The sequence below is a fragment of the Poecilia mexicana genome, unplaced genomic scaffold (genome assembly GCF_051168715.1).
Source record: "Poecilia mexicana isolate PSO_F unplaced genomic scaffold, ASM5116871v1 scaffold_2, whole genome shotgun sequence".
NCBI classification, from domain to species: Eukaryota; Metazoa; Chordata; class Actinopteri; order Cyprinodontiformes; family Poeciliidae; genus Poecilia; species Poecilia mexicana.
The window spans coordinates 51,571,894-51,599,200 of NW_028263371.1; the positions used below are offsets into that span (position 1 = coordinate 51,571,894).

At 40.0% G+C, this 27,307-nt stretch overlaps 2 protein-coding genes across 2 annotated transcripts; one reads left to right on the forward strand and one right to left on the reverse strand.

The window, feature by feature from the left end:
• Nucleotides 1-11: 11 nt before the first annotated feature.
• Nucleotides 12-26,740, reverse strand: LOC106908438 (kinesin heavy chain-like). Its single transcript, XM_088002380.1, has 26 exons — nucleotides 26,368-26,740; nucleotides 10,646-10,733; nucleotides 10,410-10,483; nucleotides 10,233-10,337; nucleotides 10,085-10,133; nucleotides 9,952-10,007; nucleotides 9,473-9,560; nucleotides 9,163-9,287; nucleotides 8,970-9,074; nucleotides 8,291-8,439; nucleotides 7,988-8,136; nucleotides 6,837-7,006; nucleotides 6,689-6,757; nucleotides 6,411-6,617; nucleotides 6,091-6,237; nucleotides 5,819-6,007; nucleotides 4,988-5,105; nucleotides 4,834-4,910; nucleotides 3,736-3,845; nucleotides 3,528-3,629; nucleotides 3,080-3,140; nucleotides 2,913-2,984; nucleotides 2,445-2,549; nucleotides 1,761-1,977; nucleotides 1,499-1,674; nucleotides 12-1,336 (listed from the first exon to the last, which is right to left on the reverse strand). The coding sequence occupies exons 1-25, from the start codon at nucleotides 26,497-26,499 to the stop codon at nucleotides 1,517-1,519; spliced, it is 2,922 nt and encodes a 973-aa protein (XP_087858506.1). The 5' UTR covers nucleotides 26,500-26,740; the 3' UTR covers nucleotides 12-1,336; nucleotides 1,499-1,516.
• On the forward strand, nucleotides 14,210-18,307 carry LOC148160910 (uncharacterized). Its single transcript, XM_088003703.1, has one exon. It carries the CDS (start codon nucleotides 14,210-14,212, stop codon nucleotides 18,305-18,307), a length of 4,098 nt encoding a protein of 1,365 aa, XP_087859829.1.
• Nucleotides 26,741-27,307: the final 567 nt, after the last annotated feature.

Sequence of the window (27,307 nt, forward strand, 5' to 3'; positions counted from 1 at the left end):
TATTAGTTTAAAATAAATTAAGTAAAATAAATATAGCAAGTAAAATACAAATGTAGAAAATAATTGAAAATACAGTACAATATGTAGGTGAAAATAAATATTGCAAACATTAAATGATTAAACATTACAGGGAAATAAATAGTAATCTAAATCCAGTAAAAAAATACTTTAAAATAATGCCATGATGCAGAAATGTTCAATAATTACAGTAGAATAGACATAGTTCAATTATGGTAGTGAAATAAATACAGTAAAATAAATACAATCATTGAAAATCAGTGACTGTGACTACAAATACCAGAAATAGCAAATACAGCACAACACTTCCATAACATCTGAATCCCACAGACATAAACACACCACAGGTCTAACGGACACTATCCAGCTCATGATGCGTTTTGGTGAACTTCGTTTACTGTAATCTCTCTGAAGGAAACGTAATGTCTGTAGAAACTGTCAGGAGCAGCTGAGGAATTCTCCAGCAATAACAACGAAATTAAAAATTAATATAAAAAAGTATCAAAATGTCCAGTAATAAAATATAAAATGTTGAAAAAGGCCAACACTTGGACTAGTAAGTTTAAACATTCACGAAAAGAACAACTGAAACTCAAGACAGGGCAGCAAAAATGATTGAAAAACAATTATTATAGCACTGCAAACTCATAAAGCAATGATGTGCAAATAGATGAAATTATTTGAGGTAATTTTTTTCCGAAAAGGTTTATATAGTGTAAATACAATTAAAATCAGATGACTAGGCAGTGTTTATTTTAATTATATTGCAATTTAAAAGCATTATTATTTAATTATTTTATTTTATTATTATTACTACTACTATTATTATTATTAGCTGTTGGAAGGAAAAGACTGCTTCAAAAATCCCAAAAATGTCATTTCTAATATTGTTTTTCAATCAGGAGAAATACAAAAAAATCAGACCTGAGGTGAAAATACTCTGTTTTCTCAATTTTGTCAGGAAAGTGTCTAACAGTTCAAACTTGATTAAATATAGCACATTGATGCATCAAAGTGCATTATTTGGGTTACACTTAAGAAAAAAAGCAGCAGAAGCTTCAGGCTACTGTCTTCTAAAGTTCAGGTTTTAATACTGCAGAAAGACAAATTGAATTCAATGAATGGATCAGAGTCACAGGAAGTAAAACAAACAGCTTTGTTTTTCTGACAGAAGAAAACAAATCAAGATATTATTGGCTGTTAAAGAGGAAAGTTGAGGAAATGAGTGTTTCCTGTAAAGGCAGAATGGTGATGACAGGAGAGTTGAGTAAAGATCTTCAGAAACAAACAAAAAAACTGATCCAGAGTCAGCTGTTACCTGTAAAGACAGACAGTCATACATTTTTAAATAAAAGGGGAAAAAATAATATTAAATGGAGTAATTACAGTCCAACTAATTCCTCATTTTTCTTCATATTCATTTATTGGACCTGACTGAAAGCCAAGCCATCAGTCCTGATTGGGTCAAACTGTTACTGACCTGGAGTCCCTGGTGGTTTCACTGTGGGAACTGAAGCTGTTGTTGCTGTTGAGCTGCTTGATGTCGGGAGGAGTGATGGCGAGGACTGGAGGCCACGCCCCCTCCTCTGACGGTGGGTTTAATGGATGGGGAGGAGGACGAGTGGTGGTACTGGTGCCCGGCTCTGATTGGCTTGGCTGCATGGAGGCAGGAACCATGTGACTCAGTTGAGATCACACTCTTCAGATTACAGATTCAGTTTTCTGCAGGCTGCGGTTCTCACCAATCTGAGCAGAGTGCCCCCTCCTGGAGACGTTCTTGGACCGGACGGCCTCTTTGATCCGGTCCACCTCCTGCTGGTACCGTTTGCGGTCCCTCAGAGCCGACTCCTTGGCGTTCTTCAGGGCCGTTTCCAGCACTCTGACTCGCTCTGCGGTGGCCCGCAGCCGCCGGTCCAGCTTGGGCAGCTCGCAGCGCAGGTCTGCGTTATCCCGCACCAGCTGTGAAGACGGAGACTTAAATTTAATCTGCTGCAGCTTGTTATGAAACTGATGAAACAGGCGCGACTCTTCATCACAGATCTAAAGCTTTAATTCAATTCACTATATTTATAAAGGAACTTTACAAGAAAAAATGAATTCTTACACTAAAACATATTTGAATCCAAAAACAATCCTGCAGATCGGTTTTGTACATTGATGTATTGCTCGTTAAGAAAGTGTATTTATTTTATTTATGCATTTAACACATTATTAAGGAAACGTTGCATTAGCTTTATTGAAACTTTTAAAAATGAATCTCCTTAGATATTAGTAGTGTTTATTTTTAATGCAGTGTTTCAGTCTACCAGCGCTACCATAGAATAGGATTTTTAATTTGAAGCTATCCACTGATAATTATTGAAATCGTTCAATACAGACAAATAAACAAACATAGAACGGATGACCGCTGTGCGGTGATACCTCACCTGTTTGTGGACTTTGCTGAGCTGCTCCAGGTTGTTCTCTAAGAAGATGATCCTCTGCCTCTGGGCCAAACTGCCGCCGGCCTCGTCGTTGTCGTTCTCTGAGCTCTGTTCAACAGACGATGACTTAAATCCAACAAACACTAATATTCTGGGTCGTATCCGACTGGAATTACTACTGGATGGTCTTGATCTTTCTAAAGTGTCCTGAAACAACTTTTGTTATCAAAGATGGATACTTAAGTAAGAAATGTTTAATTGTTAGAGGTCAGTTCAAAAGAAGCGTCTGAAAATAAATCACCTGCAGGTTCATGAAATAATGTGGAAAAACAAGTGTGGGATCAGATTTATGTTTTAAACAGCATGAATATGAAACAATTGATCTATCTGTAACAGCGTTTACAGATTCACATGATTTCTGTTAAACAGTCAGAACCTGAGCTTGGTCAGAACCTGCTGTGTTTTTCTTACGTTCTTGACTCGAGACGTGATGTCTTGTATGAACTGGATCCGAAGGTTGGTCAGAGTCTGCAGCTCTTTGGTCTGTGAAACAACAACAGTCATTTTCAGATCTCTGATCCTCAACATGTGTCAACTAAAAATGCAAATAAATTAATATGGACTAATAAAACTCATACCACAGTTTCCTCCAAGCCTTTCAGATCCTCCTTGGCTTGTTCTCTCTTCTCATTCAGAAACCTGAAATGAAATCAGAAGACTGCAGAGTGAACACTGAATGGCTTCACGAAACAGAGAGAAAAGATTTATGTCCAATTTTATAGAGAATTTAAGAAAAGAGAAACTGTCTGTTGTTTTTAATCCCGCTTAGTTCTCATAAGGTGGAACTAAATATTTAGCTGAAAACAGTTTGCATATAAACACATCAGTAAAACAGAACGGTGACCCAAAAACCAACATACAGCATGACAATTTCAATAAAACATCTTACATTACAAACTAAATTTAAGTTAGATTTCTCCCTCCATGTACCTGAATACAAGCAGATGGAATAAACAAACGGTAACTCTCAACTCATAGGATACCAAACAAACTCCTGATACAGGAAGCAAAGAGGGACAAACTTACTGCAGTTTCTGGAGTCTTTGCTCCTTGTTTTGGTCCTCGGCTCTGAGTTTGTCAAAGTCAGACTGAAGTTTTCTGTTCTCCAGCTGCAGAGCCTGATTCACACTGAGAGATAAACACAGAACCTCCTGTTATAGAAAATGAAACTTTATCACTCAGGAGTTATAATTTGGTTGAACTGATAAGTAATAATGGTGAAAACAGTCGGTACTCTTTGAGCAGGTCGTTGTCTCTCTGCTTCTGCTCGATCTCATCGCGGAGTCGGCTCAGCTGCTTCTGATGAACCTCCCTGTGGTTCTCCATCTGTTCCTCCAACGTTCTCTGCAGAGCACAAAGCAGCAGCAGGTTTCCTGGTTAAACGTGTCACAAAGGGGTGGATAATAATCAATCTAATCCAATGATTAATTTTTTGGATTTTGAAAACTTTATTTTTGGAAAATCTGGATGTTTGTCTTGTGTTTCCATATTTCAGAGTGAACTTAGGACCCACCATGTTGTTTGACAACAGTGTTTTACAACTTCTGTTAATTTGGATTTTGAATTTAGGCAAATTATGCAGTGGAATATTAGGACCAGACTTGTTTTAATTACTAGAATAAAATGATAATATTAGGAGAATGAAATAATAATTTTATGAGAACTCTAACACAGAAAATTATAAAAAATCAAAATGAGGAACGATGAGCATCTTGTGACGTTATATCTTGGTAAAAGATTTACAGATAACACTTAATGCCTAATAGAAACACTGAATATTTTAACACATCAACTTCAGATTATCATAAACAGCAAGATGTTACAGCCATGCAAACTGATCACATCAGAATCAAAACGTTTTCATCATAAAACTACTTTATTCATCATAATTTTAATAAGTTGTTTCTGGTAAATTTGCATCTTTATTCTAATATAATGATTAATTTCTCATAGATGGATAAAACTTGTCATAGCCTGGCCTTAATAATCCGTTTAACAACTCACAGAAGGGATGATTAAAATAAAAGCAACTTTTTGAAAATTTGTCATTTGTAATTTATTTTTTACAAAAGAAAGTGAGAAAAAACTCTCACTCTTATAATTGTAAATTGGCCCTGGTGTCTCTATTAAATGTTCAAGGAAACCAGCTGGAAATTTGTGTCAATGATGAATACAACTAAGAAACAATCACTGACTAATTAAAGTGAAAATATTGATAACTGAGATCAAACTGAGTTTTTGAAGAGAGGCGACAGACTGAATGAAGCCGTTTCATTTATCTGTTCGATCATCTCTTGTTCTGAGGAACCTTCAACGATCTCAGACTCTTTACCTTCATCTCCACAGCATCCTTTAATCTGCTCATGTGTTCTTTCTCTTTGTCCATCACCGTCAGCTCATGCATCTGACCTGAAAACACACACAACAGTTTTTCTCTTGTCCAGTCACAGAGCAGGACCTCCTGTAGCCATGGTGATGACCCTGACCCTGAGCGTGTAGCTTAGCAACCTCCTCCATCAGAGCATCCTGACTCTCCTCCAGCTGCCTCTTCTTCTGCTCCATCCTCTGCAGGTCGGCAGACAGGGATTCCAACTTGGCCTGAAGCTGCAAAAACAACAACAATGTAAACAACAGCAACCTGAAAAACAACAAACACCAACCCTGGCAGGGTGGTCTGCCAGGGCAGCAACACTTTGCTGTTTTCTGGTCACACACACTTGTGAAATGATTCATAAGCAAACATCTCTCTAACATGCTTTACTCATTCACACAGTTGGAGTTCCTGCTGTAGCTCTGCTGATTCCACATCAAATTTTCACTTCCTTAAAGGTTAAAGTTTGCTATGAGAAATAATTTATTTAAAAAGTTCACATTTTTTTTTTATTAACATGCCAGGAAAAGCAGCTTTGTCCTGATGGGGAATAATTAAAGATGCACTAAGAAATCGATTGTTGACTGGAATTGGATGATTCAAATTGAACTATTTAAAGTAACAGAGATGTTGCAAGTAAAGTCAGAGGAGCCACAGAGAAATAAGATGCTACTTAAAAGGAAACAGCGAGTTCTGTGGTTCCCTCAGGCTGCAAGAGAGAGAGAGAGAGCATCACCTTCTGCAGATAATACTGCAGGCTGCTCTGTTTTAGTCTTAACTTAGTTTTATTTATTTTTAACAACAAATAGTGACGCTCTCCCATAGTTACATTCTGTTGTCTCTTACAGCTAAAGACATTCATTATAAGTTTACAAAATAAGGTGAAATAGCAATAATGATGTCAAAAGTTAGAACAATTAACACAATACAACCAGGTGTGTGTTACCTGAGAGACGAGCAGCTGGCAGGCGCTCAGCTCCTTCTCGTTGACCTCCATCTTGCCGGTGTTCTCCGTCAGGCTGACCTCCAGCTGCTTGCTGCGGTTCACCAGAGACTTGACCTCAGACTTCATCTTGCTGATGTAGAGACGAGCCGTGGTGAACTCCTCCTCCATCACGCCGCTCATCTCAGCCATCTGAGAAAGCATTAAAACATGCAGGAAGCAGTCAGTCAGCTGTTAGCTGGATGTCTGCCTGCAGAGCAGCAGGAGGGTCTCACAGCTTTCAGCTCTGTGGTTCCGAGGACGCTGCCGATCTCACTGAGGTCTCTGATCAGCAGGTTGAGGATCTCTGCAGATCTCTTCTTGTGGTGAGTGCTGAGCTCCTGCATGGTGGACAACTCCCTCTGAACGGCCTCCAGACCCGCCTGCAACCACAGAACATCATGGAACAACAGCTAACATCTCACAGCAACCTACTGGGCTGCTTAAAGCTTTGAAGTGCAAATATTACATGAGAAGTTTTAGGAATTTCAGCCTGAATGACTTGGAGCTCATTGACAACAACCAGCCAACACAAGGCTTCAGTTTGTGGACTCACCGTTTTGTGAGCCAGCTCCTCGTTCAGCTGCTCGTTGCAGCGCGTCTTGCTCTCCACCTCCTGGCTCTTGTGGTCATAGTTGACGGCCAGCTCCTCCAGCGCCTGCAGCACCTCCTTCACCTCCTCTTTGGCTGAATCGCTGTCCCTCTGCAGCCGGCTCAGCTCCTCCTGCAGACGCTCGTAGTCCTGGCTCCTGGACAGCAGCAGCTGTGGGAGCAGAGCGTCAGCAGGGGTGCGGAGGAGAACGATAGCAGAACAGGGGCATCATGGGAACTCACCTCATCCTGCTCTATCAGCTGCTGCTTGAGCTTCTCAGACGTCTGACTGTGCAGGTTGATCTCATCGTCCTGAAACACGAGTCAGCAGTTTTATGGTTTCCGTCTTCATCATCATCATCATCCTGCTGCAGGTGCAGGTGAGACTCACCTTGTCGTCCAGCTGCTGGTAGAGGTTGGTGATGAGCGTCTCGTACTGCCCCTTCTCCTCCTCGGACAGAGGCACGGTGGGCGGGGCTAAGCTCTCGATCACCGCTGGCGCCTCGGTGCTGATCTTCTTGCTTCTGTTGCTCAGCTGCTCCTCCACAGGTACAGACTCACCTGGAGAGAATCAGAAAGAGTCAGAAATCCACCATCAGCTTGGGCTTTACTGAGGGGGAGTCAGGGCACCAAAAATAATGATGGTTTTAGCTTTTATCTGAACTAAAAAATAAAAGAAATATCAACATGTGGAAAAAAAATAAAGCTAATTTAAAATGTCAACTGAGTCACTGAATATACTTTGTTATTAAGAAAAGAAATATTTTCCTTCTTAGCTCTGGAGAAACTAAGAAGGATCATTTCATTGTGAATAAAGTTTTCCTTTTATCACAATTAGTATAAAAACAGAGTCAACAGTTTCTAAGATTCGCATTTTCAGCTCTGACACTTCAATTGAAGTTGATAGTCTTGATCTTAAATACTAAAAAAAATGCATAATTCTATAATGGTAATCCATTTTAATACTTTTAAATTGAAATTAATAGAGAAAGCCACCAGGTGGCGTCCTAACACAGTGCAGCAATGACTAACAGGCGTTTCCACAGCAGGAACATTTCCCAGATATGTTTCCACTGCGGGAAGCAGGGCTGGATGAAAACTCAACACAGATTACTCTCATTGGAGATGTGGTGGTTTTTTTGGAATATCTTCCACAATAAGTGAAGATTCATAATACAAAGTTTCTTAACATTTTTATTTTCCCAGTTTTTTGTGCAGTTTCTAGTTTCAACTGTTTGATAGCTCATAATTTTTGTCAACTCCGTATTTTTGCTTTGTTTGAAAACATTTAATCTCAGTCACTCATGTTGATGAACGTGTTACAGATTTTACATTCAAATACACCAATAAAAACATTCAATCTTGTGGAAATAATCAAATGATTCTAAACCTCTTCTTTCAGCATCTGTGGAGGCAAAGGTAAATGATCTCTAATTCACCAATATTAGCCGCCAATGTTTACGTCTCCACCATCATTGCGACACGATTTCAACTCAGAGTAATTATCAGGAGTAACTTGGTTAGACTTTAAATTTTCCTCACCTTTCCTCCAGCGCTTCAGCTCATTCTCCAGTTTCTGGATCATGATGCTCAGACTTCTGTTCTTTTCTTTCTCCTTCTCATACTTTTTCTTCCACTCCTCGGCAGTCAGCTCAAGGTTGACAGAAACTGTGTTCTTTATGGTTTTAGCTCTGAAACATGAAACCACACAGGACAGATTTAACACAGAAACATTTACCTGCAGGTTTAGGATTTACCTGCTGCTCAGATCTCAAACTGATCCTTCAGAGCTGCAACTAACAGACTGTTTGTCCTGAACACTAAAGGGGAAACCTGTGGATTTACCTCTGACCGAACATGAGGGTGGACTTGCTCTCAGCCTCGTTGTAAACAGATGGAGAGCAGCAGATGATGATGGTGGTCCGACAGTTTCCTCCCAGAGAATCCTGCAGAATCCTGGTCATCTTGCTGTCTCGGTACGGGACGTGGGTTTTCTACATTTAGACACATAATACACTGATGTGATCCATGAAGGTTTATTATCTGGTTCCTTTCTGTCATGTTTATGTCAGAAACATCTAGAATCTATTTTTTTTGTTGCTGTGACCTCAATTATGATCAAGAACTGAAGGATAAATCTGTTTTAAAGTCTGTAACACTGACTCTTATAGTATGAAGCAGGTTCAACATAACCAAGCTTCTTTTTTTTGAGGGATCTGTCTGAACTAACCCTGACATTGAAAGTCATGCTTAAGTGGTAACAAACTAAGTGAACTGTACCTTTATTGTGAGGATCAATCACAATGAAGAGACAGGAAGGCAACCAAATCATTAAGGTATTAATGTTTACAGTTTTCTTTCCCCATTTCAAATGTTACTGTAGTAACCTCTGTGTCGCCTGCTTTTGGTTTTTGCTAACTCTTTTCCTCATACAGCAGCATGTAAATCAGTCTGCCTGTTTCTCTCTCCGTTTACCTGGCCTGTATAATGTTCTGACCTACGTAATGTGATTTTTTTTTCTCACCGTTCCTTCACTCAGTGCTGCGATGACGTTCCCAAGAGCAGACAGAGACTTGTTGATGTTCTTCGCTTCATCCAACACAGAACCTTCAGCTCCAGTTTTACTGACCTGAACAAAAGCATCAAAATGTCAGGAAGGGAAATGTAGAAAAAACACACACAAATATTTGAATTCTGAAACATTGAAGAAGTCTGACCTTTTCGCTGCCTGCCAGGTCGACCAGATAAAGCTTCCCAGACAGTTTCATCTCCGTCTCCACGTTCTCCTGCTTGATGTTGATCAGGAAAATGCTGTGGCTGCGAGAACTGTGCTCATTCATGTCTGCAGGAGGAAGACAGGTGAAGAACAGAAATGTCAGCTGGAAATACAACAGGAACAGCTCAGAGTTTAAATACTGGAGAGACAGAAACACCAGAAATGATTCTGTTCTGACTCTAAGAAAGCTTGTATTTGCAGTGATGGAGCAGTGATAACAATGTTTCAGTAATATGCAGTGAAATACTCACTAGTCACAGCGACGTGTCTGTTAGCTTTTCCTTCGTCGATCACGTCCATCACCTCCTCAGGACTCGACACAAAACGCTCAGTGCAACCCTGGCAGAGAGCATGGAAAACTTTAAACACATGCAACTCTATTATCTGCAATTTAACAATATTTAAACCAGACCAGACAGTTGTGGGTTAACACAATGCTGAAAGGTAAAGATACACACAATTACATTAGAATCAATCTGGAAAGGTTTGAAAGTCAATCCTAAAAATATAAGTTCATTCTTCTATTGAAAGATTATTTTTAAAAAAGTAAACATTTGAGACAGATGCAAGTTTTTGGTATGTCAGGAAATTAACCCCAATGCGATGTCCCTGAAATAATCCAAGACTCTTTAGAAACCAAACAGTGTCAGCGAGGACTCTACAGACCTCAGTTTACAAGCTAAATGAATTGAAGTGATTAGAAAAAGACTGAAGAAGAAGACTGAGGTACCTTCACATAGGGAACCCTGTTTTTATCCTCATGAACAGCCAGGTTGGTTTTTGACACTGAAACATGAAACTTTGGTCAGAAAATGTTCACGAGTTCTTTGACCTTAAAAAATGAAACATCTGAAATGTCTCACCGTCCAGCAAGTCTCGGATTTTATCCAGATAAATCTCAAAGTAGGAGACCTGCAGACAGAGAGGATCATAACATATGAACACATGATTGGAAACACAAAGTGTGCTGAGTTTTATTATTCTAAGGTGTTTTCACGTGAGCTGGATCACCTTGATGTGGAACTCCAGGTTCTCGTCCATGGAGTAGATGTGGTCAAAGATGTCTCTGGAGATCCTGGGGATGATCCCCATCATATGGGGGTCGTGCAGGTTCCCCTAAAAAAACAAAAAATAATGTTTACAAAGACAAACAAACATAATCTGTTACTCACACAACAACACACTGACCTCCATGGTGTGAGTCTTTCCTGACGACGTCTGACCGTAAGCGAAGATGGTTCCATTGTATCCTCCCAACACGTCTGAAACACCAAGTAAAGATACAAACTATTAATTTAATGCCACAAACATCAAACAATAGAATAAAATACTATATTGTATTATCTAGTTTCCCTTTAAAACAAAAGAAATGTTGATAATATTTGCCATCATAATGTCTATATATGGGTCGGGACCAGCCTCACCTTTGACGATCTGCTTAGCACAGGTGTCATACACCTGAATCTGTTCAGTGCTCGGAGGAAAAACTCTGTCGAACACATACGGCTTCCCCTGAAACGCAGGAAGCACTTTGTCAAAATAAAAGACATCAAACTTACGCTGACACACAGGAAACAGAAAAAAAATTCTCAAAGAAATTCATGTTTTGGAGAGACTGTCTTTTTCTGTCAAAGTGCAGAGAGAAACTTTCTACAAAATATGTTCAAAGTGGACGGAGTAGGTCAAACCTGTCTGACTTTTCATAAACCTTGACATCATTGATTACAATAAATATATTGTATGTTTTCTCAATAAAAAGGTTAATATAAAAAAGAGAAAAAGCTGTCAAACAAATCAGTTTCAGGCTGTTGCAGAGCTCTTAGATCCTCGTCGCTCTCAGGTCTTTTCAGTTTCTAACTTTCACATCATAAAACCAAATCTAACCAGATTCACATGTACAGTTATTGGATTCTATCATGAAAGCTTCTCACACATGTAACCTTTATAACATATTTTATCTCTAACTTTTATCACACATAAGACTGACTATCAGGTTTTAGAGTAACAGAACGGATTCTTTTTTATGTGCATCAAACATGTCTTCATGTGTCCATCAGTATTTGTGTGTTTGCTGCTGACAGCCTTATAAAAACCTCTGGAAGCTGCTGGCATTAAACTGATCAGAGGACAGTTTGAAGATCTATCAGCAGCCAACAGATTCACAAATGTCACCTCAAAACAGTCAAATGAAAAAAGGAGAAATAATGAAAATCTCTTCAAACTACAGGACTGAACCAGGTCTTGTTTTCAAATTACTAATGTGTAATTTGCAAATCTATTTTCTTACGCAATCATAAAGAGACTTAATGAGCACAAATAACCGGATATTTGCATTGAACCAAAATCGCACAACTAGTCAGGCATGAGCAATTTAGTTTGGTGTTTTTTTGCTGATATTATTTTGGAAAAGACCTTTAGGAATGTCACGCCTTTCTGTGGATTTCTTTTAAGCTTTATAAAAGCTGAACTATAAAACTGAACTGGAGAAAAATGCTTTCCTATAAACTAGACCCTTCACTAAGCCCAACATCTAAAATCCTAAAAATATTACAAGTGCATTTTAATTGGCTCCAGATAAGACCCTGGTTTTGTAGCTGCTTTTCTATGTATTTTATGTACAGCAAACAGGAATGAGCATCAAGTCGTAAACAGAGAGACAGTCAGCTCTGTCCTGGAGCTCTGCAGGATGGACAGGCTGTTTACAGAACAACAAACCTTAAGGACCAGACCATATATATATATATATATATATATATATATATATATATATATATATATATATAAAAAAAAGCTGGAAGAGTTTATATTTCACTATTAACAGAGAAGAACCAGAACAGCAGCAGGTTTCTGTTCAGATGCTGTAACTAGGATTGAGATGTTTAAATGGATATTTGAATAAAACCTGGTTCAGGTTGAGACATGTGGCAGCTTGAATTGAGAGAACCCAACTGGAGTGAGCAGATCTTCCATCAGAGACAGAAACCGTTTGCTGCTTCAAGGCTTCTCTACAGACTGACGTATTATCACCAAACGGCAGCCTCCATGCTGCTGCAGGAGGAACGCTGCTCGTTTCTGATTGAGACTGTGACTCCTGCAGCGTCAAACCAACAAACTCCTCCTGACGTCTGTTCATCACAGAGCAACACAGAAGAAGATTTACACAAACTACAGTCACTGTGAACAGGAAATCCTCTGGGCTGACTGGTTCAAACATCAGGACGGCAAAAAACTCACACATTAGAAAACAACAAATAAAAACAGCAAAACCCAAATATACAAAATATACATAAAACAGAATAACAAATAAAATACTATACAGTAAGCACAATATTTCTACATACATACCTTGGAGTTATAAAAACCCTCTATTCCAGAGGAATGTGCCTCTGAGTTAGTTATTTAAAAATGTACAAAACGTGCATATTGAGCATTAAAAGACAGACTATTTACAAATAGTGACAATAAAAAAAACATGCACAACAGTGAAGTTGTCCAGATACCACCATGGATGTAAACACTGAGTTTGATTGGATCAGTGATGGTTATAGAGTCTAACTTGGTGGAAGGACCTATGGTAACGCTCCTTTGTGCATTCAGGATGCAGCAGTTTGTCACTAAAGGAGCAGCAGTGGATCCCTTTGTGATTCACTACCTGATCAATAACAGATTTTTATTTCAGCTTCTTGGGAGAAAAAACTTTTATATAGCCAGTCAAGTGAAACGGACATTCTCATGTTGAGGAGAGGCATTGCTACAGGCTAGTAATAACACATTTTAATATGTTGGTCTGGGTCACAGGGGCTGATGAAGATGATGAAGAGGAAGAGGTCAGCTAAAGCCTCAGAGTCTGATGACTAATTAGCCGCTGATAATGGAATCAGATTAAACAGTTCAATGACGGTGAATGATCTGAGCTCCCATGAACAAACTAAACGATGACTGCAGATGAAATCAGTCAATTAAAAACATTTTTCTCTGTGTTTCCCTCATTCTCTACTGTGGATTGTTCCGTTTTTTCCCCTAATCTTCCCTCCATCATTTGCTCAGAGCCAATCAGGTTTGAGTATTGGTGACTTCTAACCTACAAATGTCTGCGGTCATCAGTCAAGGGACCAAAACTCACCTGAAACATCATGCAGTGGCGCATAAAGTGGGCATGCACTGTATGCAACGCATAGGTGCCCTGAACCAGAGGTAATGCCAGAATTAATAATAAAATAAAGACTTTGTGGTATTCTCATTTAATGACGTAATTAAATTAGTTGTGCTACCACCCCACGCCACTAGAGGCAGTAGCAGGCCAGAAAAGGTGCAATTTAGGAGCAGATTTAGAAGTACACAGAAAGCTATGGAATTTGTTAAAAACTGTGAGCTGCTCTGAAGTAAATAAAAGACAGAAGTTCAAATACATGCTGAGAATAAAACTCCTTCTTAAAGATGAAGCTATATCCCAGATTTCAAAAGACAATAAGAACGGGAGACCACAGATAATATAGGAAATAGCGCCCCCCTTCAATTCCGGAGTGCAATGGTCCCATTTCCAAATAAGGTGTGAGACTGACAGTGGTCTGTCCCCGACCCTTTCTGTTTACTGCAGCGAAGTCCTTCTCAAACAACCAGGTAATGGTGGGTAACTATGGCAACCAGTGACAGTTTAATAGCCTGCCTACTCTTTCTGCAGTCAAGTTGCGCGCGCATCCGCCGTGTTCATAAAAAAAATCCGTCAGACAAGCCTGCTCTGAATATCAAATGGAACTGTGACATCACAATGTGACATCACAATATAACTCCAAAGACAGAATTCTGACATCACCAGCGATTATATAATCTCCTCAAATCCATCTACCTTCATCACAACCTGTTAGCAGCCGTTGTCGATACGTTACTCTTGAGAAGTTACTTAGCAGTTCATAGTACGATTTTCTACTTTGAAATCTACTGAGTTTCTAGAGAAGTTATTTATCTTAGAACCACAAGCAAAAGTTACAATGGAGTCCAACCAGCGTACAATCGAAGAAGTTGAATCCGACAACATCGTTGAGAGGGAAGTACAGCCATCCAAGCCACCCAAGCGCAAGAAGAAAAAGATGCCATTTGCAGTCTGGTGGGCACTGCACGCAGCTGAGGAGCTTAAGATGTCAGCTGAAAATATGGAACAGCAGGACTCTTCGTTGGTGATTGAAAATAAATCGAGCACCAACGCACTGGAAAAAGTAAATCAAAAAGGGGATGGACAGTCACCTGAAAGTGAGTCCAATGAGAACAACCAGGAACCACTTAAAACCTGTTTGGAGGAACATGTCCCTATTGATCAAGAGGTTTCTGCAGGTAATATTGAAAAGCAGAATGATTCACTGAAGAAGAGTGAAGAAGAGTCCATCGCTGGAGTGCAGGAGACAGTCGACATAGTAGAGAAAGAACAGCCCTCCAAGTCTGAGGAACAGCCACCGAAGAGGAAGCGGAACAAGAAGAAAATGATTCCATTTCACATCTGGTTGGAGAAACATGCCCCCACTGACGAAAAGACTTCAGCTGAACATACTGAAAAAGAAGACGATTCACTGGAACAGGAATCGATCTCCATACTGGAGGAAAAACCAGAGCAGGAAGAGTCCTCTAAGACCACCACTGAACATGTTATCAATCAGGACACTTCTCTGCCTGAAGAAGAAGATGATCAGGAGGATTCCTTTACGACAGAGATTTGCAAAGAGAAACTTGTTAGTTTTACATCAGAGCCAGTTACTGAAAAGAAATCCGTTACAGAACAACAGAAGAAAGTCGACCAGAAAGGGGAAAAACAGTCAAAGCGCATCAAGAAGATGCCTCTGTTGTGGAAATCTTTCCCTGAGACTGATGCTTGCATAGATCTAACGTTTTTTTGTGAAAACAGTGACATCAACAGTATTCAGGCAGGTTTGCCCATCAGCGAAAAAAAGACATTGTGGAAAGTGCTCCCAAAGTCTGAACCTTGCATAGATGTAAGTTTTTTTGCTCAGAATATTGAGAACCAAAATGTTTCAATGCCGGCCGAAGAACGTGATGAGTCAGATTCCTTGAAAAAGGAAATTAATACTAAGAACACTGTGATTTCTGCAACAGAGCCGGTGACCGAAAATAAATCCGTCACAGAAACACACAAGAAAATGGACCAGAAAGGGGAAAAACAGCCAAAGACTAAGCGCAATAAGAAGACGCCATTGTTGTGGAAATCTTTCCCCCAGTCGGATGCTTGCATCGATTTAACGTTTTTTACTAAAAACAGTGATATCGATGACGGTCCTCTGCCAGAAAAAGAAAATGATCAGGGAGCTTTTTCCAGCAGTGGAAAAAAGCCATTGTGGAAAATTTTCCCCAAATCAGAACCTTGCATAGATATAAGTTTTTTTGCTGAGAACATTGAAACCAAAAATGTTTCAATGCCGGCCGAAGAACATGATGAAATAGCTTCCTTGAAAAAGAAAAATTATTCCGAGAATACTGTAATTTCTACAACACAGCTGATCACCACAGAAGAATCCATCTTGAAACAAAAGGAGACACTGGATCAAAAAGGGGAGAAACATCCATCTCTGGGAAAACCCATGGACAACATCCAAACTGGGAACTTAACTGAGGTTCCTGTTGATAAAACAGAAGGAAAGATTCAAGGAGAGGGTTTAACCAAAATCCAGAATTTGCCTCACTCTCCAGAAAATACAAGTCAAGCAAAACGTATGTGTGAAGTCAAATGTAAGGAGTCTGAACTGGAACACATGGAAGTACAGAAATACTTAATGCAACAGCTCGATGACATGTTCGATGTAAATCAGAAACTAAACGCTAAACTTCAACAGCAAAAAGATCTGACGAGAAAATTACTCTCAGAGAGAAGACAGAGGAAGAAGACTATGGTTTCTGTTCAGACTCAGAGTGAATCACAAGACACCTCACCAGTTTACCAATGTGCTTCAGTCCAGACGGAGATGGATGTGCCTGAGACCAGATGTCACTTGAAACCAGTCCGTAAAACAATATCAACGCAAACAGAGGTGGATGTGCTGGACAACAGATTTCACTTGGAACCAGTTTATAAAACCATTTCCACCCAAACTGAGCTGTTTTTATTGCTCAGAAAACAACCCACTGAAACCAAAATGAACGGACATCAGGATCGGCAGAACAAAGTGTTCAAGATGTCTACAGATGAGACCAGGAGAGAGTCAGCAACGAGAGATGCATCTGAACTGCAAGCTGTCAGTAATGAAAACATTTCTGGTGTCAACATTGAAACAGAAGTTTCAGTACCGGAAATGGTTGGAGACCAGGCAGAGACCATCGAAAACGAGATAAACACAAATGAAACAGCCATCGGTGAAGTACTGCAAGTGATAGAAGAAGAAACGGTCTCCACAGCGCAACAAAATGGAGACCACCAGGTTGAGAAAAAGCGATCAAATAAATCTAAACGTAAGATCAAGACAAAGGCAGCAATGAAAATTGCATCCGAACTGAAAACTGTCGGTAATGAAAACATTTCTGGTGAAAACATTGAAAAAGAAGTTTCTGTACCGGAAATAGTTGGAGACGAGGTGGAGAACATCAAAAACGAGAATCACACGAAAGAAAAAAACACCGGTGAAGAAGAAGAAGAAACGGTCTCCATAACACAACAAAATGGAGACCACCAGGTTGAGAAGAAGCGATCAACGAAATCTAAACGTAAGATCAAGACAAAGGTAGCAACGAAAATTGCATCCGAACTGAAAACTGTCGGTAATGAAAACATTTTTGGTGAAATCATTGAAAAAAAACTTACAGTACCGGAAATAGTTGGAGACCAGGTGGAGAACATTGAAAACGAGATTCACACGAATGAAACAGCCATCGGTGAAGTACTCCAGGTAACAGAAGAAGAAATGGTCTCAACGGCACAACAAAATGGAGACCACCAGGATGAGACAAAGCCATCAAAGAAAACTAAACGCAAGATCAAGAGAAAGGCAGCAACGAGAGATGCATCTGAACTGAATGCTGTCAATGACAAAGACATTTCTGGTGAAAACATTGAAAAAGAAGTTTCCGTACCGGAAATAGTTGGAGACCAGGCAGAGACCATTGAAAACGAGATAAACACAAATGAAACAGCCATCGGTGAAGTACTGCAGGTGATAGAAGAAGAAACGGTCTCCACAGCGCAACAACATGGAGACCACCAGGATGAGAAGAAGAGATCAAAGAAATCTAAACGCAAGAGAAAGGCAGCAGCGAGAGATGCATCTGACCTGAAAGCTGTCAATGACGAAGACATTTCTGGTGAAAACATTGAAAAAGAACTTTCAGTACAGGAAATAGTTGGAGACCAGGCAGAGACCATTGAAAACGAGATAAACACAAATGAAACAGACATCTGTGAAGTACTGCAGGTGATAGAAGAAGAAACGGTCTCCACAGCGCAACAAAATGGAGACCGGAAGGATGAGATAAAGAGACCAAAGAAATCTAAACGCAAGATCAAGACAAAGGCAGCAACGAGAGATGCATCTGAACTGGAGAGCCTCTGTAAGGAAAACGTTTCTGGAGCAAACATAGAACAAGTAGTTTCTACAGTAGAAACAATTCAGGATCAGACAGCCTTCGTTAAAAACGAGATTCACACAATAGAAACAGAGATCGCTAAAGAACAGCAGATGACTGAAGAAAAACCTGAACTGGAAACAGTTGTAAACTCGATTGAGACAGATCAACATTTGGTCCAAATCACTGAGACAACAAAACCAGATTCGGAAAAAATACCTGAGATCCCCCTGATTGCTCCTGAACAAACTGAGACAATACTTCATGTAGTTTCCACAGAGGAGGAGTGTGGTCTAATGGAAAATCAGAAAACATCGCCTCCACAAATAAAGGTTACATTAAACAAAGATGAAGTCCCAACACTACCTCAGGAATTAGAACTGCAAGCAGAGTCAGCTGAGGAGAACAATATTTCTGAAGAAGAAGAGAACCCCCAGAAAAAGACATCACTGTGGAAACGAATCAAAAAGGCTCTAACTCCACCATCTCTACGCCGGTTCAAAAACAGATGCAAAGTCCATCCAGCATAAATGGATGCTGGACATCAGTTGACTTTAGACATCAACTGAAGTCTAAAGTAGATTAGATTTAAAAGGGGGGCGGGACCACGTGTGTTTAGGGTGATTGGCGGTATTTTGAAAAAAAAGCTACTATTGTTTGTAATTGGACATTTTAATATTCAAAAGACAGGACTGCACGGTGGGACATGTCTCGCCGTGTAGGTGTGGGTTCACTCCGGGTGCTCCGGCTTCCCCCACGTTCAACATCAGTACACGTGTGTTTTGGGTGATTGGCGGAAATTGGAAAAAAAGCTACTATTGTTTGTAATTGGACATTTTAATATTCAAAAGACAGGACTGCACGGTGGGAAATGTCTCGCCGTGCAGGTGTGGGTTCACACCGGGTGCTCCGGCTTCCCCCACGTTCAACATCAGTACACGTGTGTTTTGGGTGATTGGTGGTATTTGGAAAAAAAGCTACTATTGTTTGTAATTGGACATTTTAATATTCAAAAGACAGGACTGCACGGTGGGAAATGTCTCGCCGTGCAGGTGTGGGTTCACTCCGGGTGCTCCGGCTTCCCCCACGTTCAACATCAGTACACGTGTGTTTTGGGTGATTGGTGGTATTTGGAAAAAAAAGCTACTATTGTTTGTAATTGGACATTTTAATATTCAAAAGACAGGACTGCACGGTGGGAAATGTCTCGCCGTGCAGGTGTGGGTTCACTCCGGGTGCTCCGGCTTCCCCCACGTTCAACAACATCAGTACACATCTTCATCCATTGTAAAATGTTAATTTCTAATTTGAAACAGAAATTCAGAAAACCAACAAAAAGAGAATTTTAGAAGTCTAATCTGATACAAACTGGGAAAAATTTAGAAAACTATCTTTCTGGGCAATCGAGATAAACACAAATGAAACAGCCATCGGTGAAGTACTGCAAGTACTGGGCTTTCTGATTGATTGCCCAGAAAGATAGTTTTCTAAATTTTTCCCAGTTTGTATCAGATTAGACTTCTAAAATTCTCTCTTATATATATATATATATATATATATATATATATATGTATATATATATATATATATATACATATATATATATATATTATATACATAAGAGGTATATTTAAACATGTACCTCTTTCTTTCTCTCTCTCTCTCTCTCTCTCTCTCTCTCTCTCTCTCTCTATATATATATATATATATATATATATGTATATATATATATATATATATATATATATATATAATCTATATATAGATATGTATGAACATATATATGTCGATATCAATATACCTCTTTCTTTCCTCCCTCTCTCTTTCTATATAAATATATATATATATATAAATCTCTCTCTCTCTCTCTCTCTCTCTCTCGTTCTATATATAGATATGTATGAACATCTATATATCGATATCAATATACCTCTTTTCTCTCTCTCTCTCTCTTTCTATTTATATCTATATATATCTATATATATATATATATGAGGTATATTTAAACATATACCTCTCTCTCTCTCTCTCTCTCTCCCTCTCTCTCTCTATATATATATATATATATATATATATATATAAATCTATATATAGATATGTATGAACATCTATATATCGATATCAATATACCTCTTTCTTTCCTCCCTCTCTCTTTCTATATAAATATATATATAAATCTCTCTCTCTCTCTCTCTCTCTCTCTATATATATATATATATATATATATATATATATATATAAATCTATATGTAGATATGTATGTATTTCTATATATCGATATCAATCTATATACCAGTTTTATTTATACATATGTCTCTCTATAAATATATATAAATCTATATATCAATATAGATATTGATATATATATATATATATATATATATATATATATATATATATATATATAATATGTATATAAGAGGTATATTTAAACATATACCTCTTTCTCTCTCTCTCTCTCTCTTTCTATATATATATAAATCTATATATAGATATGTATGAACATCTATATATCGATATCAATATACCTCTTTCTTTCCTCTCTCTCTTTCTATATATATATATATATATATATATATATATATATATATATATATATATATATATAAAGCTGACTGTATAGCTCAGTGGTTAAGTCACCAGTCTTCCACCCGGGAGATCCGGGTTCGAATCCAGGCTGCAAACAGTTACAACAGTGAAACTGAGCTGTGCAGTGTGGGTCCTTAGGCAAGACCCTTGGAGCTATATAGCCTACCTCATACCATGACAGACATTGATAAGCACGACATGCCGGCTCAGACGTCGCCCGGCCAAACAAGGTCTGCGTCAGGTGCTGGGGAACCAGAGCACCTTGATGAAAAATGGGCTACTGGAACAAGACGGAAATGGGCGAGAGATGAAAACATGGATCTGTTGGAATGCTACTACTCAAGTAACCCTAGTCAGAGGGGCTACATGCAAAGACTGTGGGAAGAATGGTTACTTCGACATCCCAAAGAGGTGCAATGAAAAGATCAGTACCTAAGAAGTACAGCCAGATGCCCATACCTGAAGCACTCGAAACTGCCAAACAAAGGCTCCAAGCCTTGGCCAGCCGCCTAAAGAGATACACAAGAGAGAATGAAGCCAGGAGGATTAACCGGCTCTTCTCCACCCAGCCAGCTAAAGTGTACTCTCAATGGCAGGGTAATAACAGCAGAGCAGACCCACCAAGGCTGGAGACTGAACAATACTGGAAAGGCATATGGGAAAGGGAGGCGTCCCACAACTGCAACCTCCCTGAACACTCCTTGTAGACCACACAGTCGCCCGAGACTGCAAAATCCGACACACCAACCTGTGCACCACTTGGATTGATTACAAGAAAGCCTTTGACTCAATGCCACACACTTGGATCATTGAATGCTTAGAGATGTACAACATCAATAGGACTCCAAGAGCCTTCATTGCAAACTCGATGGGGCTGTGGAAAACCACCCTTGAAGCTAACTGCAAACCACTTGCACAAGTGTCCATCAAATGTGGCATATACCAAGGAGATGCTCTGTCCCCACTGCTGTTCTGCATAGGCCTGAACCCCCTTAGCCAAATCATCAACAAGACTGGCTACGGATACCGACTCAAGAATGGGGCCACAATCAGTCACCTCCTATACATGGATGACATCAAGCTGTACGCCAAGAGCGAGCGAGACATCGACTCACTGATCCACTCCACGGATCTACAGCAATGACATTGGGATGTCATTCGGACTAGAGAAGTGTGGCCGGATGGTTACAAAGAGAGGGAATAGAGCACATAGAGCACAGTTACAAGTACCTGGGAATACCACAAGCAAATGGCAACCTCGATGAGGTCACAAGGAAAGGAGCCACAGCCAAATACCTCCAACGAATAAGGCAAGTCCTGAGAAGCCAGCTCAATGGCAAGAACAAGATCCGTGCAATAAACAGCTATGCCTTACCAGTAATCAGATACCCTGCCGGAATAATTAGCTGGCCAATGGAAGAGATAAAGGCCACGGATGTTAAGACTCGGAAGCTACTAACCATGCATGGAGGGTTCCACCCCAAATCCAGCACCCTGAGACTGTACACAAGCCGAAGGAAGGAGGCAGAGGACTAGTGAGTGTGAGAGCCACTGTCCAGGATGAAACATCCAAGATCCATAAATACATCAAGGACAAAGCCTCAACGGACGATGTGCTCAGCGAATGTCTCAGGCAATGGGGAACAGAGGACGAGGTGCTGGAGGAACCATCATGGGAAGACAAGCCCCTACATGGGATGTACCACCGACAAATAACTGAAGTGGCTGATATCAGGAAATCCTACCAATGGCTGGAGAAAGCTGGACTCAAGGACAGCACAGAGGCCCTCATCCTGGCCGCCCAGGAACAGGGCCTAAACACCAGAGCAATAGAGGCTCAGATCTACCACACCAGACAAGACCCAAGGTGTCTTGGGTTCCTTGCACAACCTACCCAAGGTGTAGGTTGTGCAAGGAGGCCTCAGAGACAGTCCAGCACATAACAGCAGGGTGCAAGATGCTGGCAGGGGAAGCGTACATGGAACGACATAACCAAGTGGCAGGCATAGTGTACAGGAACATCTGTGCAGAATATGGACTGGAAGCCCCGAGATCGAAGTGGGGAACACCCCCAAAGGTGGTGGAGAATGACCGAGCTAAGATCCTGTGGGACTTCCAGATCCAGACAGACAAGATGGTAATGGCGAACCAACCGGACATTGTGGTGGTGGATAAAGAACAGAGGAAAGCCGTTGTGGTGGATGTAGCAATACCAAGTGACCACAACATCAGGAAAAAGGAGCACGAGAAACTGGAGAAATACCAGGGCCTCAGAGAGGAACTGGAGAAGGCCTGGAAGGTGAAGACCACAGTGGTGCCTGTGGTCGTCGGGGCCCTCGGGGCAGTCACCCCCAAACTGGAGCAGTGGCTACAACAGATCCCAGGAACAACATCAGACATCTCAGTCCAGAAATGTGCAGTTCTAGGCACAGCCAAGATACTGCGCAGAACCCTCAAGCTCCCAGGCCTCTGGTAGAGGACCCGAGCTCAGAGGATGAAAGAGACCACCCGCGGAGGGTGAGAAGGGAATTTTATATATATATATATATTATATATATATATATATATATATATATATATATATATATATATATATATATATATGCCAGCTAGCTGCTAAAATCTCACTTAAATAAATCAGTTATTATTTTAGATTTAATTGCTATGTTAGCTCAACATCTTTCTATTTTTAGCAGACCTTTAAATTTTCCACATATAGATTAGTCTAACTTTGGGTAACAATAAAGAAGAACCTTAACAATAATTATGCCCAAAAGTTCAAATACATTTGAAAGTGTATACAAAAAGGCACAGAGCTGCTTATGTTTCTTATATTGCCACTGAAAAGTCAACGGTCAGTTCTATCCTTGAGCTAACACGATAACACACTTACACATACAGATTGATTTTATAGACTTTCTTTAAAGGAGAATCACAGCTTCTTTGTAACAAACAAGTGATGATCTACTTAGCAGACCTCAAAAAAACAAATGACAGAGACTGATTGGTATAAAGCAAGAATCACCAAACACTTTGCAGCCTAGAACTACTTCATGGGCACCAAGTTACACCAAATTGATACACACAGTTTACTTTGAATTATATGATGGTGATAATAATTATTTATCTAATTATGGAACAGCTATGTGGGATACTCGCATGGTCATTCGAGACATCTGTTTGTTTTTGTGTATTTTCTGAAATGGCCAACATTTCTGTGGGGAGGTGAAGTCACCCTGCAGTTGTTTCTCCTCTGAGCCTCCAAACAGGGAAATGGCAGCATGAACACTGTTAAAATTTGAAGGGTCAGCTGACTTTACAACACAGGGCAGAGTGAAGCCATAAAAGACAGACGGTTTGACCATCTGGCTGCTGAATGCAAGGCCAAGACACAACAGGACCGCAGAGCAGTGATGCACCAGATCCTGTTTTTAAAGAGGATGTATACACACTTCTTAGGCACATAATGCCATTTATAACACATTCAAGTAACTATGGCTACGGTGACACAGCAGGTTTTGATGATCAATTCCAATTTTTTTTGCTGAAATCCATTTTTTTTTTGCTGGGTGGTTCATATTTCTAATTAAATGCCACTGCGGTCAGACTTCTGTGCGAACGGTTTCCCACTCCAAAGCGACCAACAGGCACAGAAGAAGAACGCTGACGCCAAACAGCATCACATTAAATAAGAGGAAAGTAAGTTATGATAATGGAAGAGAACCAGCAGTGAGCCTCTTCTTCCTGTCTTTAGATCAAGCAGATCAATTTCACATGATGTAGTGATGCAGAGTAAGAACATTTCTCTTTAACAAGGATGAACCATTTAAGGCAGAGAAAAGGCAAATGAAGATGGAACCACAAAAACAACAGAAACAGAAGCAGGTTATCACGACGGAGAACTGCAGGCGTGACTATCCAGGTTAAACCTCACGAACTCAGATAAACTCTGATCATCTGATAAAACTACCCACAGCTGAAGTTCAGTGATATGTTCTTTAACAGGACATCTAAAGTTCATGCTTAAGGCCCAGATTGATGTGTGGAAATGTAGGAGACAGACTTTAATGATCTCCTCTCAGCTCCGACAGGGAGAAAACTAAATTTAAAATATTATATCTACTTTAAAATAGACAGTTTTATGTTGGACAACTCAGATAAGGACACAAATGAGCAAAAGAAAGAGTAAAATAGAAAAACATCTATAAAAGGAAGTATAGTTGATCAATTTCAACTTAAAGTGTGGAGTTTATGACTCCCTTTTCTACTCTTTTGTAAAATAAAGCTAAGTGTGGTTTTAGTCAGCAGAGAGAACCAAATTGTTTAAAATCTTCTTTCCTTCTATAAACTGATCAGTAAGCTACTCTAAATCAGTTAACTTGGATTTGTTTGTTAAATTTAAAACCAGCATCTTTCTGTTGGTAGATTTTAATAATTTCAGTTTTCTGTTCTAGTAAATTCAGATGCAAATACCTGAAAATAAAAGACAAAGTGATGATTTCTAACTTATTTGATTGCGACACAAATTGTCAATAAAGACGGGTCTCAATGCCCCAAAGCATCAATCCATCCGTTACATTTAGTGATCCTGAGTCGGTTTCTTGCTGCAGGTCTGTCTGTTTCAATAAGATGCCTGTCGTCATGGTGACTGCATCTCTGCATCCCCAGGGAGACGGCTGAGATGACTGGACCAATGAGACGGAAGAAAAATGATTGCTGCTGAACGATGCCAGACACACACAGATAAACACACACACACACACACACTCTTTTTCTCTCTCACATAAACACACACACGTACATGCGTGTGTGTGTGCGCACACACAGCCAGCCTCACAGTGAGTCCAGCCTCACAGTGAGTTCAACGTCTGTTCAGTTATTTTCACTCCATGGATCTGAATCTCTTAGTAATATTTTTTTTTTCTTGATCTGTTGCTGCTGGTCACATGACCTCCGTCAGCCCCCACCTGCTGTCATGGTAACAGGTCATTTCCCATGAGGTCTTTCAGAGGCTCCATCCCCCCTTTTTGTCTGAATGAAACCAGAAATCAATATGTTTTTGGAGGAAACTGACTTATTTGTATATCAAGTATTCACTCTAACTGGCTATGCCAAAAGCTCAATCCATGTTGAAATTCATGAATATTCGCCGTTGGTTATTTTAGCTCCATGCAGTTGTTAGAAAGTTCATTCCTAAGCCAGATTAGTGGAGGAGAAAAAGTTTCCTTCTGTTGAAACAGCAGATCTTAGCTGCTCCCTCCACAGACTTTGGATGGAAGGATATAATTAGAAACTGTTTTCTGTAAAACTTTCTAAACAAGCTGAATAAAAAATTCAGCTGTGGAGAGAGACTCAATAATACACAAACTGCTCTCCTGTGGAGTCTTGTCATTAAAACTGTTTTATATCTGCCTCGTTATTTTCTGTTTGTGTTTTTCCCTGAAACTTGAAGAACTGGGTCAGCCATTCATTAAAACAGAAGTCACTCCTGAACTCTCAGGTCCAATTAGTTCTGGATGTTTCAGCTGAAAGCAGCAGATTGAAAATGACTGTAGTTTATTTAATATAAAAATAAGAGAATGTATTTATTTTTTTCAGCTGTCCAGGAAGGGATACACTCCAATAGGTTGTTTTCGTCTTTCATGTATTCAGACATATGAGAGCATCAAACCGGTTAATCAGAACTTTAACTGAATGTTGTGATTATTAGTAAAAGGAAATGAATGAATTAGCATAAAGCTCAATTCAGCCGCTTCTTCTAACTCAAAGTGGGGGAAAAATCTAATTATCAGTTAAGATTTGGTTTCAATCATGGGTACAACCTCATATTAAACAAACTAAACTATCAGCAGCATCTGTTTAACGTTGTTAAATTTTTCTTTCTGTTTCTATTGTTGCAGCGCGGACACACACGTGCACGCGCAGACACAGCAGGAGGGCGTGTCTGTGCGGTAAACGGGTTCGGCTCTGTTCTGCTCGGTTCGGTTCGGTCAGGACTCACCGCCAGCACCACCGTGTCCTCTCCGTTGAATTTGGGGATGAATTTGTCTCCGCGGCTCCGCTCCGAGTCGCTCAGCGGCCTGAAGCGGCACATCACCTTCACCCCGCACACCCCGCACTCCGCAACCTCCATCCCCGCACAGTCCGCAACAACAAAGACAGTAAGAGAGAAGTAGACAGGCCAACGTCGGACCTGCTGGGAACCGGGGTTCGGTTCGGACACAGTGGACGGATCAGACGGATGAAGCTCTCCGGTGAGACTCGGAGCTCCGGTCAGCGTCTCTCCATCAGGATGCTGAACACAACACTGCCAGCTCCCACAGGTCCAGCCTGGAGCGCTGAGCCGCAGAGAACTCTGGGAAATTGAGTCTTCATATGATCTGATCGATCAAGTGGTCGATTCGGTGGAATCCTATTAAAACATTTTTCCTCTTACAAATGATTTTATATGCTGACTCTGTGGCTTTAATTCTTCATTATATGCAGATTGACTAGCCAGTTTATTAGGTACATACCTCAGATTTCTGTCCGTACCGAGATGGAAGCGTCTGTGTGATAAAATGTGGTCTCTGATTATTTTAAGTCTGTTTAGCTAAATAATGTCAGATAATGACAGATACATTTAAGAAAACTTAAAGTGGAATAAACAATTAATTTTAGATTTTGTTTCTGGCTTGTCTGTTGATCACTTTATCCTTTTGTGAGTTTACCTTTTTTGAGGGTGAAATGCCCCTTTGCCAGTCTTTATCTTATGCTTTTTGAAGGGAAGGATTTGCTTTAAAGATAATGATAGGTCTAAACCATGGCTACAAATCAGTGCTCGACATTATTGACTGATGCCCAAATGAGGTAGCTGTAAAGTGTTAATCATTGAGTTAATGGTATGTGTTCTTTGACTTACCTGGATACAGCATTTAGTAACCCGATTTCAGTTTCAGTCC